Consider the following 18,339-nt stretch of genomic DNA (forward strand, 5'->3'; position numbering starts at 1 on the left):
GTGCAGTGGATTGTGTTGAATTATCACTCGTAGACGAAGAGAATCTAGCCGTTCGGCTTCACACGGTTCACACGATACCTTGTTCATAAGTATATTACTCACTCCTAAGTTCCCTTTCCATTTTGAGGTATAGGTAGCCACTGTTTCTACGATTGTGACTTGGCTCTGCAGTGTTTGATGCTGTTATCCCTTTCTAAATTTATGGGTTTTTTTTATCCAAGCGACAAACATAAATGGGTGTTGTTGGAATGATCGGATAGATGAACATGATCACATACAATTAGTTGTAGATAAATCAAATATCGTGATTTTTTAGGTGGATGGCGGTCTAAACCTATGTGATGTCCATGTCGCAATGTTTTGTGTTGTCAATGCATACAGCATGTGCAATTTATGTATTGCTAGTAGAGGATACAAACTTAGGTGTTCTGATTTCACATCACTTCTATTTATGTGTCTCTCATTTCTTGTGATTTGTTATTGTTTCTCTATTCATATGTACAAATTATATGGAGAGAGAGAGAGAGAGAGAGAGAAGTGAGAAAATTCTTCAATGGCACGTAGTATTGAATAATATTAAATGGCTAAGATTAAAAATAAAAAATCTAATAATTGTGATTGAGTTTGACTATTAAAACACTCGTAATATTAATGCTACGTAGCATTAAATTCGGACTCAAAAAAGTGACATGAACCATCTCAGATAAGTTTTTCCAATGATAAAGTGATCAATAATAACGAATGGAACTTGAAGTGTGTAATTGAAACTAGTCCTTGAGTGTTTACAGAGGTAGGAATTACAAATTACAATATACCTCAGCTGAGATTTTGTTATGTAACGAATACAAGATACTATCTAGTGATTATACAACTAGCTGGCCAAAGTCCAAGCATCATTCATCCCTCAGATCCTAGACAAAGAGCTAGGAGGACAAGACACGCTTGATTTATGTTAACTTCTATGCACTTTCCCTGCACACGCCAACAAGTTGTCGATTTGAAAAAGGACTCAGTGATGTTGTCATAATGCATAACTTACACTATTAATTGGGGATGATGATATTTATCAAATTCTCTTTGTGAGAATCTCGGAAATCATTTTATCGTGTTTGTTTATCGTATATCGTGCGATTAGTTTTTGTTAAATATTGTTTGTGTTTAATTTTAAATAAAATAATTCAAAATGATTTCTGATCACATGATGACAAATGAATAGGCACGATCAAGTGATTCTCGGAATCCTCACAAAGGGAATCCAAATAAGATCCTAATCCATTAATTTGTTTCATTGATCAAATGAATTCTTATTCAAATGTCGTTTCAATTAACTGCCTAAAAGCGTAATGCATTAATTAATTAACGTAAAAACATTATGCTGACTACAAATTACATCCTAAAAGCTAACTAATCAAACTTTTCCAACTTAACCATTGAATAAATTTTCGATTAAATGTCGGTCATTCAAATTAACGATCTTACAAAATAACATGCTAACTGTTTGATGACAAATTGTACAACTCTGTACCAACTTTGTGCCAATTGCTTGGCTAGTAGGAATTCTCTCTCTCTCTCTTCCAACAGTACGTGGCCCGGGGAATGCACATGTTCATTGTTCCCATCTCAAGATCAAGACAACTGTCGAAAAATTACAACTGTCACACCATGTATAGTTAATATATGATACCCATGTGACCAAATTAGGTTTAAAACTCACCACTCATCTTCCTTCCAAATTGTGACCGAGTAAATTAATATGAGCAAATTGCCTTGCATTGCATGGCCACCTATGTTTTTTTTTTTTTTTTTTCTGGTGGCAGACCCTATTGTTAAAACAAGAATCCTAACATGTATGGATAAGAACGAAAACCATGAAAGCAAGTTTAGTGGCATTGATTTCCGAACAGTAAATTCAAAGACTCAAAATCTCAACTTTAAAACTCAAAAATTTGACACTATTTAGCTCTTTACGTACTTACATGATGATGTATTGTTATTTATTGTAATACGTTGTAATAAGAACGGTTCATTCTCTTTATCATCTAAAAATTATTTCTTTAAAAATTCATTCGATTTGGAAATGGTTTAGTCATCCATATGAATCAAACAAATTGACGATTCATCGTGAGGATGCCGTGAATGACTAGACGAGATCTCTAAATTGAGTGAAATTTATAGAAATAATCTTTAGATGATGAAGATGATAAGAGAATGAGTAATTCGACTTATGATGTTTGTACGGTAAATATTATCACGACATCGTGTAAAATTAAATGGCATATAGCTAAGTATTATCTGAAAATCATAAAGAAAAGAGAAAAGAAAAGAATTACACAAAAGTCTAATGTTCATTTTGCCAGGCCAAAAAACAACAAAATTTACAAAAATCACTACCTCAACAACTACTTTTTGGACACCCTTTAAGGGTTTTATGTCAAACAGCTAGCTGCTGCTGTTGTTGCTGCTGATGGGAGGTTTCATCCTCATCAAAGCACAAGTGGAGCTTTAGTGATTTGCCTAAACTAAGAGAAGAATCTGCAGAATCTAGAGGTGGTTGCAATAGAAGCATCTCCCTCTGGAGATACGAACAGTGGGTGGTGAAGGTTGAGGGGGTCACGTTTAAGTCGAAGCTCAAACCAAATAGGAAATCCACTTCAAGAAAATTCATCTCTATTGTGCTTATTCCTCCAACTTTTGCATAGTATGCATTGTTGTAGTACCTGAAATTTCACACCAGATAAATCAAAACGGATATAAGCTAGTTAATTCTTCAATATATACATATCATTACAAAACGTTGGAGAAAATTTTGACCATGAGGCTTATTATGATGTGCATATAAAAGAGATATTCTACCCTCTCACCGATGATATCGCTACATTAATAACTCGTATGAGCATACATCCGCCAGTGACATCCAAAAATTTTCCCCATGTTACCCATATTTCCTTATAAATGTTATTGACTTTATGTAACTGACCAAAACTTATTAAATTAGGTCACCATGTGCATCTAGGTGGATACTCCATTTATATAGGAAAAGCCAGGGTATCACATGGCTGGACTTAGTTGGATTTTAGAACATTGTTGGAAGCTTTACAGCCCTAAACCAAACGTTTATACATTTTAGTTCTGAAAATTTTCCAAATTAATCATTGAATCAAAATTCTGTACGAGTTAACTGCCTCTAATTTTTCCAAATAATTACAAAGTCTTTTTATGAAGATACAAAAGCAAGAAAGTAAGCAAAACCCAGATCGAAAACAGTGAGACTTCTATACCACAGACACAGAACACTTAATAAGGTAAAACCCATCAAGGAAAAATACCAGTGAATTCATATTCTTTTTTCATGTACAGTTCATGCATGAAACATAATATTTAAAAGTTGAACAATTTGATGAACACAATGCAAGTGAATGGATATGGCCACCAAAAAAATTGCAAAATCTTTTTGAGTAACATTATCAAAGATTTTTTTTTTCTTTCCAAATTTTGTTCATGAGCTAGTAAAATTCAGCTTCAAGACTTACATGTCATCCATGAACTTTGCAGCCACCATGACACTTGTAATCAGCAACCGGTGAACGTTGAATGAGTTGATTGGCAACGAGGGTTGCCTCTGCGAAAATCGATCCAGATAAACATATGCAACGATTAAGCAAGATGGGCTGCAATCAGCATACTTGAAAATCCTCTCTAGGTAACTCTGTATGGAAATGGTGGGTCTAGTTAGACCATGGAAGACTGAGATTTTCTGGGGTTGGAAATGACTGTTGAGGTCGTTCGATTCCGCCACTCTTTGAACCAGAGAAGAGAGGAAAGTTATGATCTTTGTCATCACTGTTGGGTTCTCTAGCTCTGCCATTGAGATGACGACCAAGCTTTTTGTTTGTTTTTTTTTTTTTTTTGGAAAGAGATGATGAGCAAGTTTGGGTTCTCAAGTGTTTGAATTTTTGTTGGTGCTCAGTGCTTGTGTTGGTATATATATATGTGGACAGTTGAGAATTAGTGTTTTATTTTTTATTTTTAGTTTTTTTGGTTAAAGAAAGGAGGGAACATGAGAGATGATAGAGGTCAAAGAAGAGAAAGGAGGGTAAATATGTATAAAACAAAACAAATAGTTAAAACTGGTTTTTTTAGTTTTTCATGTAACTATTATATTTCTTTTGTCTCCCATTTTCTTGTTATTTGAACTTAAAAAAAAACCAGAAAACAAAAATGGTCTCAACAATTTGAATTATGACTTTATGTGCCCTCATTTGTATAGTGGGATTGTGACTTGTCACAATTTAATAAAAAAACTCAAAGGTACTGATTTTGAGTTGGGCAATGATTTTCTTGCTTTTTGCCCTTTTCATTTCAAATATTTACCGATCTAAGCGATTATTTACGTTAAAATTCATTTAACTACTAAAAGAGCACTTCAACTTGAGTGCAAAAGAGAAACAGAATGCTCTAACCAACTAGTTAATCTTATTTCAAACCTTTTTTCTCCTTTTCATTTCAAACCTTTTGAAGAGGGAAGAAAGACGAATTAACGGTGGATTAATAGTGTCCTTTTCCAATAGTGAATGTGGGATTTTCCGGTTATTTGCTGTGACAAATTGACACTAGTGATGGCATACCATACCCATCATGTGATTACATGTGGGGAAATTGTGACTGTAAAATGGGGGTCCCAATATTTTATAAGAGATCTTGCATCTTTGCATGTGGTGTGATTCGCATACACACACACACATATGATATATTTTGCTACTTTTGTTGCAAGCAATAAGCACGCTTCAAATTATAAATTTAGGGACTGTAGGTTGGGTTTAAGATTGGATCAAATGATCCGAATCTTTGCTTCACTAATATAAATAATGCTAGATTCCGTTAGTATTTAGCAAATAATGTGTATGTCATTATTTGACAAAAAAAAAATAAATAATGCGCATTTCATTGGTATTTATACATACTAATTAGTTTAAAGCAAACGACGCCCATAATTTTTTTCAAATTTGAAACGTTGTTGTATTATTTAGTGACAACCGCTTCTAATAATTAAAGTTTGCCACAGATTCAATCTATGGGGGTTAACTACCTCAAAAATACGTTGATAGGGATTAAAAGTTACCCATATTGACATGGGATTGTTGTCTGTGAATCAAATAGCAAAGCAAAACAAAACGTCAAAATCTATAGAAGAAGGGCAAGTTTTGGACACTTTCAATCTAGCATGCATATAGCTCGAGGTATGAGTATGGTTATAGCGATATGGCCGAACAAAGAATATGATTATATGCAAAGAGATATAGACTTGCCAATGCCATCTTCACTCAGTTTATTTTTTCTTTATAATAATTGGTCTACTTACATAAAATTTCCGATTGTTTGGTCATTGACCTAATAAGCTACCTAATTAACCAAACGACATGACTTTTGAATTTCTATAGCTACAGAAATCCCTAATGATCTAATCTCGCAATCTTATACGTTACTGATAGATGATGGGTGGATTGCCCCAACATATAGGGTATTTCTCTTCATTGCAATGTGTCTCAAGTTCAAATTTTGTCTCTCTTTGTAGTTGACTTTACAGTAGTAATATTATTGCACGAAATGAAGAGGGAAAAAGTTTAAAATGCTATAGAATTCAAATGCTAAATGCCAAGTAAAAAGTTAGGAAGAAAAAAAAAAGTTGGATTGTATAACATTGTCCTATTAGTGTGATGATGCATGATTCTTCAAAAAAAGTTGTGATAGTGCATGAAAAATTGTGTGTATTTGGAATGAAATTATTAAATACATGTATTTCAAATGATTAATTGTAACTAGCCATTTCTGAGAGTGTTTTATAGAATAGTGATTTTGTATGCTGGTTTTGGAAAGGATGGAAGGTACCAAAAATGGTGATGTTTGCACAGAATTTCAGAAGAGAATGTCGGCTATCGGAGACTGCATTTTACAGCAGCTCTTTGACACATATATATCATTGAGGAGGGTTTCGGAAAGCTTAGTCAGCCCTTATCTCCATTGGAGCTAGCTGACAAAAACCATACCAACCCAGTTCCTACAATCCTAATCTTAGCGCTTCATTGAAGCTTCTAATTTGACCTTACATGTGTCAAAAACTATCACTTAGATTAAACTAGCGGTTACATTTAAACAAAAAAACTAGCCGTTAGCTTTCTTGATTTGATGCTGCTTCTTCACCTTCCTTGAGCTGATTTCCAGAATCAGTTTAGGATCCAACAATTTCTAATTCATTTTCTACAGGCATTTTTTACACCAACTCACGTCATTACAATTGCAATGTTAATTACATTGCACACAGAAAAAAAAAAAAAAAAAAAAAAGAACAAAAAAAGTAACTCAATGAAATGCTGGCAAAAGAATCCATTAATAAGATATGCATTTACAGTAGTAAATATATAGTTTCTTCTTCTTAATTATAATTTTGTTTCATACTAAAGTAAAGGCTAGCTTTGTATATATAGATAACCCAAGCTGCAGCAAAGATCAGTTGTTTTGTAGACAATCTAACTTCTCACGTTCTGGCATGTTATCCCTTCATATAATACACACACACACACACACACACACACACACACACGCACGCACATAATACCTTTGTCCTAACCAAGCAAGCACATATCATCATCTACAGTACTGCACTTGGACCTTCCTCCAACCTCTTGAATAACATTTCTAATCTTATTTGAGCTTTTGAAATTACTGTTAACAAATATCGGGATTAATCAGACCAGTTCTCCCGAGCAATCTTAGTAAAAAAAGACACACTATATCTGAAATAGACGAATTAAAATCTACTATCAGTTAGTTAATAGCCAGCGGCTATATCATTGAGCCACTAATCCCACTTTTTATACATGAACATGTAGAGCTCATGTTTATTCACGTCCCAAACATTGCTTAGGTTATTAGTAAAATTTCAAGTACATAATAATCATCGTACATGCATACAATCAATGTTACACCATTTATATGGTCAAACTTGCAATCTCTTATAATTAGGTTTTTAGTATGATCCACAAGTTGTCGGGAAATGAGTTAATACTGGATATTAAGCTTACTTAGAAAAATAAAGTTGAAATGAGAAGGCGAAGATTTCCAAATGCCAAGCTGGAATCGTGTATTTATAGAGTATGTTGGAGTGAAACATGGGCAAAATATGTTAGTGAAGAAAAATGATAGGAAATTCTCTTAAAAATGAGATTTTTCATGGATTCTCTAATATCTCATGTTTTTTGCACAATAAATTATAATGTTGACATGAAAATTCATATTAAACTGTGCGGTGGTAGAAATTCCATAAAAAATCTCTCTTTAAGAAAATATCCTTAACATTTCTTCTTTTAGTACTAAAAGTAACATCTCGGCATTTTATTGGGTTCATTACTCGGAAGCTTTCCCAAACACATGTTCTGTTCATGTTATTCCCCTCCCTCCGAAAAAATAAAAAATAAAAACCAAAACTACATTTACATCGTTGCCAGCATAATTTGGCATCTGAAAAAAGAATAATCCCTTTGCAATCGAAAAATAAAAATGGAAAACCAAGACCAACCCTACTACCACATGTTCTCCATTTTGTGTGCATGGTAGTGGGCATCATGTAACTTTAAAATATGACTTTTATTTTTTAATAATACAATTTAATGATATTACTCTTCGTTTCTAAATGAGATATTTTGATTTGAATATCGTAAATGAAGAGTTTGATATTAATTTATTTTTCGCTCTTTAAGTAAATATATTATTGTATATAGAAAAAATTAATAACTTCCTTGAGCCCCTTGGTACGTGCCTTAGATCTAGGACTTCCGTTAATTAAAATTATACTAAAAATCACTATTATTGAGTATTGACAATTTGACATATACAAAACGAAGGGTGAGCCGGTGGGTCGGAACCATGCATTGTATTATATGCATATATATGCAAGGTTCTATAATTAGCATATCGAAATTCCTTTAAATTCATTTCATTTATTCTAAAAAAAAAAAAAAATTAATTTCAATAAATATAGATATACAATAACATAGATATCTATCGGTAATGGTTGACATGGGTATACAAGTCATGTTATACAGTTGACAAATGGTCGAAGCAAAAGTCTGCGCTTTCGTAGCAAAACATGGTCGGGGTGGTGTGGCAACACGAACAACTGTGACAAATAAGGCAAGAATTGGGAGGGTGCTAAGCATGGGGCTTGTCATGCAGACTTTCGAGTTTGGGCTTGTTTTTACTACTTCGAATGTTAAGAAGCATGAAATAGCTTCAGTGCCACTGCGTATTGCTGTTGCGCGATCGTAGTGCTAGTCTTATTAACTTTTTCGCATGTCGTCCTGTTCAAATAAGAGTTGTGGCTTGTTTTGTCACTAGCTAGCTAGTTGCTGCTATAGTACTGCTCAATAAATGTTTCTGTTGAATCAAATAGAGTACCTGGATTTGTATCCTTATCATGTGTGTATTCCATATACGTACAATATTAGAGTAAGAATGGCAGAATGTGCATGGGTCATGATCATATGCATGCTTTCTGTACAGCAATCTGCAATATAAGTTCAACTAATGGCTGTTATCTGGCTTGGAAAGGATTTGGAAGTAATTTGATCCCAGTAGTTTGATCGAAGTTTCACTTTTTTACATTTATTTCACAATTTAACACCAGTAATATAGGAACTTTTGCAACTCAAGGACAATCAATCGCTTAATTACCTAATCAAATTAATTTTTTTTTCCTTCGAGAAATTAGCACGTGTGAAACCTCAGCAAAACTACATGGACCAAAATAAGTAGACCTCAAAATTTATTCCGTCAAATTTGCATACCTAATTAATATTCTATACAGAAATTAAGCGACTAGATATTAACCCAAAATGATAAGAATACAAAAACCGAAATTTAATCGCTAAGAAATTAAGTGATTAACATCATAATCCCACACTTGAATCAATATCGTTCATCAACCTGGGCAGAATTACAACGATATCTTGATCTAATATAATTAACCTAGATAAGTCAAAGATATATTCAACAGCAAACTTTCCTGCTAGTTTATTTTGTACTGACACTGTATCAGATGATTGCCCCGTAAATGTTATGTTTCTAGCTTAGAACTTCAATAGATTAAGTTTTAGGTCAGTCTTTTTTAAGCAAATTTTCTCACGCTTATAGTTAAGGTTACCATATATACATACAAGCATAACTGTATATATATTTGCAAGTAAAACCACTGCTTTTATTTATTTATTTTGAGTTCCACTGCATTTTATTAAGATAAACTATTAGAGCAGTTCCACCATGGGCAATAGTCTGGTGGAATGGCTCTCAAACAGTGCCAGAAAGCCTGAGCAACTTGGTCCAGCGTGTGCTGGCGATGGAGCCCGAGCGGGCCCGAGGGAGAGGCCCGGCAGGAGTTGCCAGCCCGAGAGCCCGAAGGGCATGTGATGCAAGGCTAATGTCTGGGCGACGTCAGCCACGTGGTGGATGGACTTGGACTTCACTTTCTTTCTCTCAACCTTCATAGTTCTTGAACGACGTCGTCGTCTCATAGTGGATGGGCGGCGGTGACGACCACTCTCCCCAATGCCTCCTCCTCCCTTCGCAAAACAATGCCCAGCTGGAGTCCTCCGCATCCGGGACACGTGTCCCACAAACTTGCCGGAGTTTGCTCCGAGGAGGTGACCAAAAACTGGTCAAGGTTTTAGAGAAATTGCAGGGGGTTAAATCTCTAGTTTTGAACTGAAAAAACACCACAAATCTTATCCCAATCAACATTAAGACATAATGAAACAAGATTTGCATAGAGAACCTCACCTGGGTTTGAGTGATGGTCCGATGACGCAGGCAACGGTATAGCTAAGATCCTTTAGTCCCATAGATTAAGGTTTCGTGGTTTTGGAGTTTGATTTGTTTAATTTTCAAAGAGGAAAGTGGGTGAGAGCTCTAGGAGCTCTAGAGAGAGAGAGAGAGAGAGAGAGAGAGGAACTTCAGAAAAATGGAGAGAAGTGAGAAAGATGAGTGGAAAGAGAGGGAGTGACGTGAGGGAGTGGAGAGTGCACGGGAAAATTCCAAGCAAGTTGTAAAAAATACTATTATTTTACTTACCTATTGCCAGGGCTATTCAGTGTAGGGGTGCAGATGCAAAAGGCAATTATTATTCACTAGGTGGATTAAATAGTGGATAGCCCTGGGGACCTTTTCCACAGTGGAACTGCTCTTATGCTTTATCAGTAGAAATTAAAGTACTATATTGTAACTACAAAAAAATAAGTACTATATTATATTGATTAATAATATTGCTTTAAACCTAATCTAGCTAAATCCGATAGGCATTAGGAAAATTAAGCAGACCCAGATCATCTCTAATTTACTTGTTTCTTACTTTCATGGCAAAAAGTACTTCTTCAAGTCACACTAACTATTAATGTGACTGACATAATCAATAATCAAGGGTAATTTAATTATTCATCGTCAAAAGGTACTGCTAACTAGCCACATATTCTAAAGCATTAGTGAAATTTCTGATTGGATCAAGGTTAATGTTTGACTTAATTGCTATCATTAGATATGCCTCGAGCAAAAGAAAAAGATAGTTGGACTATATTGGGATAATTCCAGGATTTTAAATTTGAGTTCTTCAAGTGTGCAATAAATCTAGTGATGAAGAAGATAAGGCTTGGCCTCATTTCGGTTAGCCTTTGCGGGCTTTATAATTTGGTGGTGGTAGCTTGTAGTTGCTCATTCACTTCATCTGTTCAATTCAGGAAGCAAGGCATCTTTATAGTTTGGTATATGCATGACATACTTTAAGCAGTTTTATCTTTTCAAGAAACTAAAATACATAGGCTCTGTTTGATAACCATATGTAGTGTTTTATGACAAAAATTTACAATGTAATTGGTGGTGAAACCACTTAATATAAGTTTATTTAATGGGAAATTTTATTTGAACCTATCTAATTTCACTCTACACCCAACTTAAATTTTAAATTTTAATTGTCATTTTTATCCTATTGCATAATTACCATTAAGTACAAGATGAAATTAATAATAAAACTAAAAGTTATCAATAAACCCATACTCAATAATCAAACTCTACCATCACTTAATCTTTATCCTATGTTCATTTTGACTAATGGATGATGATTTTGAAGTTCCGAATCCTTCAACTAAGATATAAATCAATTTATGCATGTTTTTTTTCATTTGATTTTAATTTTTTTTAGAGTTTGAAAGTATATTGCTTGCAAAGAAGATCTTTGTTAATCCGTGGATAAATTTCTCTATAGGACTCATAACTCTTCCAAAAGGCATTGGGAATTCAATACTACCACCAACTAAAACATAAAAATAATGAAGCTAAAATGCTAGTAAATAGCTTGGCATATACATAAGAAAAACAGACAAGGTAAAAACAACTGGAGTGAAAAAATGTATTTGAAGTTCTTGAAAGCAGCAGTGTCATCCATTAACCAATGCGAGAAAAAAGAAGAAGATTGGGACATTGATGATAAAGATTATCATCCGTCCTATACCAATAAGAACAATGTATATCATTGTGACTATATTTTCAACTCTAGCGAGAAAAAAGAGAAGAGGATCACCATCCTGCATGGGCACTTTCTTCTTAAGAAATATTGGAGTAGCAGGTTCGCACACTTAAGAATCAGATATGAAAATAATTTCAAAAACAGAGCTGTCTCCATCTGATTTTGGGTTTATTTTCTAAATGGTTGTAAAGATAAATTTATATATTGAATTGGGTTCGTGAGGGTAGTTTAGGTAGATACTTGGGTTTAAAGAGATATTGATAGTTTAATTGAAATTAATATGGGTGTAGAGAGTCAATTGAGTGCAAAAAGAGGTTATATGGGTTTAAATAAAATTTCCCTTATTTAATTTTGTCACGTCTTCGATCTAGGATTTTACATTTTTTAACACTCCCTCTCATGTGGGACCACTATTAATGGCTTCAACATTAATAGGTGTGGTGTTTTATCACAAAATGTCACATACTCACAATGCAATTAGCGGTGGAACCACTCAATATAAGTTATATTTAATTTTGTCACATCTTTGAACTAAGACTTTACATTTTTCAACACTCCCTCTCACGTGAAACCACTCTTTAGTGAGTTACACGTGCATCCAATTACACATCGTTACCCCTTTATTCTTGTTATTTTCTTAAGTTAATTCGGGCAAGGAGATATTCAACATTCACAACTTAAAGGTCGGGGTGGTCAAGGTCAATTCACAAGAGTAGTCATGGTCGGGTTAGGTTTAGACTAAGGTGGACTGGTTTAAATTAAACTAAGGTGGACTAAGGTGGACTGGTTTAGACTAAATTTTAGGGACTAAGGTGGACTGGTTTAGACTAAAGTAAGCCTATCTCCAACCGAAGGGTCTAGAGGGCCAGAAGGCTGAAAATAGCCTGAAAACCGTCTCCAACCAAAGGCTAGGGCAGAGGGCTGTGGAATCTGAGAAGGCCCTACGGAATCGGAGAGGGTTGGAGGGCTGGCTGCCCAGGGTTGGCCAGAAAAAATATCTTTCTTGTCGGTATGCTTAAGAAAAAAAATTCAAATGCAACGGTTAGTTGACGTTAGCTAGCCGTTGCATTTGAATTTTTTTTAATAGTTTTATTATTATTTTTTTATTTACAAAATTTTTCCTATAACATCTATTTTTCATATTTTTTTTAAATTCCATTTTTTTCTATAACTTCTATTTCACAAATATTTTTTTTAAATTCCAGTTTTTTCCTATAACTTCATATTTTTTATACTCCTACGATGGCGGATGATGAAGATGATGTTGATTATGGATATTAAATTTAAGTTGTTGTAGTTTTTAAATTTAAGTTAATGTTGTTTTCGAATTTAATTTGTAGTTTTTAAATTTAATTTGTCGTTTTTTAATTTTAGTTGTAGTTTTTAAATTTAAGTTGTTGTTGTTTTTAAATTTAAGTTGTTGTAGTTTTTATATTTAAATAATAAATTATGTGGTATGGTCCTTGGTTGGAGACGGTTTTTTGTGACAGGGCCAAAACGAGCCCTCTGGCCCTTTGGCCCTCGGTTGGAGACAGAGGCAAATATATCACTGTACTGTTCATTAAAATATTAATATCTTGGAGGGCCAGAGGGCTAAAACGAGCCCTCTGGCCAGCCCTTAGTTGGAGATGGCCTAAGCTGGACTAATTTAGTGAAGCGTTTGGTTCAGTGTTAGACTAAGAAGCAAGATATTTAACAAACTCTAAAATTATATTATTTTAATGCATGTCTAGATTTTTTTTTATAATCAATTATTCATTTTTTTTTTCTTCTAGAAACCCTTTTTCTAGTGCTCTGTCTTCTTTGCCTCTCCACTCCCCCTTTTTCTACATCCGTAACCTCAATCCTCTTTGCCTCTTGATTTTTTCCTTCATCAAGCTTGGCCTGAACATCTGTTGCTTTCCTAGAATCCGTTTATAAAAAATCAACCGATGAAACACCTTTCAAAATCCCATTTCCTTTCATGCAATTCCCCAGTTCTTACTAATTTCCATTCCATTTTCTTTCCTTTCTTTCTCTCAAATTTCTCACCAACTAAACACCTTTCAAAATCCCCAATTCCAAATAATTGCACCTTGTTTGGCGTACCGGATTCAGATCATAGTCCGCTGAAAGAGACAGAGTCGAAAATTGAATTCCAGTGACGGAGCGTGACTGATGGGGGAAAAATCAGCAAAAGCGGGGTGGTTGGTAAGTGAGAATATTAAGGGTGTTTTTGAGAGAGAGAGAGAGAGCGATGGGTGTATGTGCGAGATTTGAGATGCCAAAGGACCCAGATGGTGGAAGAGCCCAAATCACTGACCCAGATGAAAAAAAATCCTTATTTTCAAGGATTGTGATCTTGTAAGTTCGAACGAGGCACAAGGTTTGGATGAGCCAAACGAAGTAGCGAAAGGGTCATAACAGTCTTGGGATATTTGGAGGGTCTGGCTAGTGAGAGAGTCAGTCGGAGCGAGTCCGACTTAATCTCATTAAACCTAATCCTTCATCCTAACAAACATGGGATTGCAATAATAGCTAAGCCAATCCAGTCCAAGGAGAGTTAGTGAGCCCAAGCAAACGCACCCTTAAAGACTTAAAAGGGAATCTTTGTGTCTCTAAATGTATATTGTCTCTAATGAGAGAGTCCTTATAGTCGAATCCCTAAATTTGAGGTTTTTACATTTTTATGTGATAATTTGATTAGGTGCACATTTTTTTTGAATTAATTTAACATTACGTTCTTGTAAAATATTTTTGTGAACATTTTAACCAAAAATAATTCAAATTCTGACACCAATTTTTTTCTTCATGAAAACGTAACTGGAATGAGCAAATTGAGTACAAGTGAACTGAGTATAGGAGATGAAGTTGTGGTAAGTTTTGGTTAGATAATTTGGTATTTATAGGAATGATGAGAGAATAACATTAGAGAGTAACCGAAATTGGAACTGTTAACCTTTCAACAGAAGCAATATAAAAAGAGAAGAAAAAAAAATTGAAAACAAACATAGGAGAGTAACCTAAATGAAACAGATATTTAATTGGAACCGTTGATCTTTCAATGGTAAAAAATTTGAAAAGCAAGAATCAATCTGGACCCTGTATTTTAAACGATTGAAAAAAAAATAAATAAATAAATAAAGAAAAAAGACAAGGCCATGTGACTGGACCCAAGCCTACTTTTCCACTTAAATTGTCATATTGGGTCCACCATTTCAGTCCCTATATTTGGATACAAATACCAAGTATCCGGCGAGTCCCTATACTTTAGGGACTCACTTTCTGATCCATTGGAGATTCATTTTATCCCTATATTTGTTTTATATTCATTTTATGCGGTGGTTATCCATATATAAAGACTCCACTAGAGATGCTCTAATATCACAACAATCTTTGTATTTTTTTAAGAAAACCTCGACCATACGAGGTGAATTTTATTGAATAAAAAAAAGAAAGTTACACATTTTTAGGAGGAACATAAAACAAAAAAAAGGGGGGGGGGGGGTGGGAGAACTTCTCCAAAACAAGGCCTAAAATATAGAATACAAACAAGCTTGGAAACACCTAAACACATAATGTTAGACAATCTGTAAGTTGTAAGCTAAGAAAATCAGAATCCAGTGAAGCTAACTTGTGAGCTGGGATGCATACTGATTTGAAAATCGAAAACCATAAGCTAAGAAAATCAGAATCCAGTGAAGCTAGAATTGCCGATGTTGGTGAATCATTCCACACCAAGGTTGAGGAGCCAAGCTCATGTTAGCAATCCGAGACATCATTTTCTTCCTGGTAAATGTGAGAGCAATAAAAAGTCATCATCAGGATTCCAGATGTGAGCCAAATAAGTTAACTATTGTGTACAAAGAGGTCATGGAGGGACAAAGTCATCCGAGCAAAGACAAACGAGGACACTAGAAGAACCACATTCCAATCAAAAAGTTTGTCAACCCCTATGATAAGCAAAATAAACATCAAGAATAGTTGATAATTATTCCGCAAAACCGGAATTGTTATGGCCAATACCTTGGCAAAAACCACCAAAAAATTAATCATGCGAATCCCTAAAAACTCGCCCACAAGTAGATTTCCCTTTAGCCAAACCATCAATGTTAAGCTTAACCCAAGGATACCAAGGCGGAGACTAAAGCACAATAACAAGAGCTTTACAAAGGATAGGTTGGATATCCAAAGATGAAATTATTCGAATACCAAACTATAAGAGTATCCGGGGATAAACTTCCCAACATGAATGAGCTCGGACATAATAAACATGCATAGGTGGTGTAAAGAAACTGGTCTATCCTAAAAAATAGACTTATTTCATGCTTTCCAAATAGTAACAACAGTAAAAAGGCTTGCAAAAATTTAGAGATTGTGTAACATATAAGAGAAAGGCTTATGCACGAAAGTATCCCAAAATATTGCCAAAAAACCAGAAATTAATGGGCAAGGAAATACCAAATTGACAAGCCAAACATGTCCAAATTTGCTTTGATAAAGGACAACGAAAGCAAAGATGAGTATCAGATTCCTAGATCAGAACCATTACACAAGCGACAAACAGATGCCAAACAAATACCTCGTTGTTGAAGTGCAGCCTTAGTGGGAAGTAAGTATGGTCAATGGTTATGGCGAACGGGTAACCACGGTTATTTACTCTTAACCATTTAAGCTCTTACTTGTATAACCGTTTACCCATTGGGTAATTGCATAAACGGGTATACCCATACCCATAATCATTTTATAAACGATTAACTATTTAACTGTTTACCCCGTTGGAGTCAGTGTTAAATCGACAAAACTATTTTGGCGGAGATGAGAAAGGGGGCATCGGGGAGAGAGAGGAGCGGGGTTGGGAGAGGTCAAAATGTTTTTAGGGTTTTTAATTTTAAACTTCCAAAATTTTACAAATATTAAAACAAATGGTTAAATGGGTACCCGTTTGTAACCACAGTTAATACTCATAATCACCCATTTATATTTCACAAATAAACGGTTTTATCCATAACCGTTTGTTTATTTTGTTGCAGTCCTATTGGAATAGGAATGTGATTGTGTAAATCCTAGTAGATATGAAAATTTATCTTATATTCCTATTAGGAGTGGATTACCTATTAAATGTTGTAATCCTAAGGGGGTAAAGAATTAACCTTCCCTACTACTATAAATAAAGGCACAATGGGGTGGAATAACACACACCCACAATTACACTCTCTCTCCTTCTCTCTCTATGCCGCACCCTCTTTCTCTTTCTGACCTCCATAATTGTTCAGTAAATTATACATACAACATATTTATTTATTTATATGGTTACTCATAACTGTAACCGTAAATTAATGAGCGGGTACCTATACCCACGGATATTTTGTCCATCCCTCATGTGAAGTTTGTCATGAGACAACCGTCAAACCAAAATAGAGAGTCGTGGAGGGATGAAAGAATGCCATTTAACTTTAGCCTAAGCGCAATCAAAATGTTTACTTCAAAGAAGCTCATGCCCAAAAGAAAATTAAAATTGCCCCAGTAGAGGAGGATAGTTACTTTTGTCATCTTCCACTGTTAAAAAGGAGAGGAAGTGTTACAGGAGAAATGACGGGAAATAAAGAAGGATTGATAATCAAATCCTCCAACCATATTTATCAAACCAAAAGAAAACTGACATTCCATAATCAATAAGCCAACGACTATGATTATTTAAATAGGGTAAAGCACGCTTCAAACCATACCACACTGAAGATCGCAAGTAGACATCTTTTTTTTTCTTTTCCATATGGTGCCAGAGGAACACGTTGACGTGCAAAAAAAACCCCACAAAAATGAAGATTGTGGAGGGCAACAACCTCGAGATGACAAATGAAGAGATTCGTCTAGTTGAGTTAAGTAAGTTTAGAACTCTGCTCAGAGCTTCTTCTACAAGACAAAATAAAAGTGGAGAAAATAAATCTTCCTAATGCACAACAACAAATCTTAGTGTAATTAGTAGTAGAATCACACGATATAAGTCATATTTTTATCATGTTTGCGACGCGGCTTTGCATGCTGCGATATTAATGCTGATCACGGTGAAATATAACGTTCTATTTCTACCTAATCTAGCATGTGGTGTTGTTGTGGTGTCTCTCTCATTTAAATTCACGTGACAATTGATTAACAACTCTCTAGATGATTTATTTTGACAAATTCGTGTGTGTCTAACAGAAATAACGAACATTGATCTTGTACGCATAGATAACTGTTGTAACAGAAAAGGAAAGAAAAGCTAACTACCTGTATACTACGTACCCATCCCAGATAATAAGAAAATCATTCAAGCACATATGGAATGGCTCTTAAAGGTGACTTTGAATTGACCACTTGACCTACAATAATATTGGATAAATAAGTTACCAATTAAGTTACGAAAAAATATTGAATGGGTTAATTGTACCTAGCTTTCTTCCAAACTGTGCAGAATTATATGGAAAATAGGCCAATTTTGATGACCTCGTGGACTTCCATCTACGAAATAAGCCAACTGTGTGTACAATGCACGCATATAATTCATAACATCTAGGCACGCATAAACACGCGTTTAAGTAGTATATAAACAGGTGCTTGCTGTGTTTCTTTTCATCAAATCAGAGAGATTATATTGGTTCTTCTCCAAAATTGAGAATTCTTTAAGTTTTTGATATATATAGTGAAAAAAATTGGGTTGTAAAAGAAGAGAAACAATGAGTAAAATCATGTGTGGCAGTTCCCTTCTAAGGTTGTCAATATTAGCATGGATGTTGGCAATGGCCACAGCACAAGTC

At 34.7% G+C, this 18,339-nt stretch overlaps 1 protein-coding gene across 1 annotated transcript; it reads right to left on the reverse strand.

Moving 5' to 3' along the window:
* Positions 1-2,244: 2,244 nt before the first annotated feature.
* On the reverse strand, positions 2,245-3,928 carry LOC137735397 (cyclin-U4-1). Its single transcript, XM_068474824.1, has 2 exons — positions 3,531-3,928; positions 2,245-2,717 (listed from the first exon to the last, which is right to left on the reverse strand). Exons 1-2 carry the CDS (start codon positions 3,863-3,865, stop codon positions 2,432-2,434), a joined length of 621 nt encoding a protein of 206 aa, XP_068330925.1. The 5' UTR covers positions 3,866-3,928; the 3' UTR covers positions 2,245-2,431.
* Positions 3,929-18,339: the final 14,411 nt, after the last annotated feature.

This window comes from Pyrus communis, chromosome 5, assembly GCF_963583255.1.
Source record: "Pyrus communis chromosome 5, drPyrComm1.1, whole genome shotgun sequence".
Lineage (NCBI taxonomy): Eukaryota > Viridiplantae > Streptophyta > Magnoliopsida > Rosales > Rosaceae > Pyrus > Pyrus communis.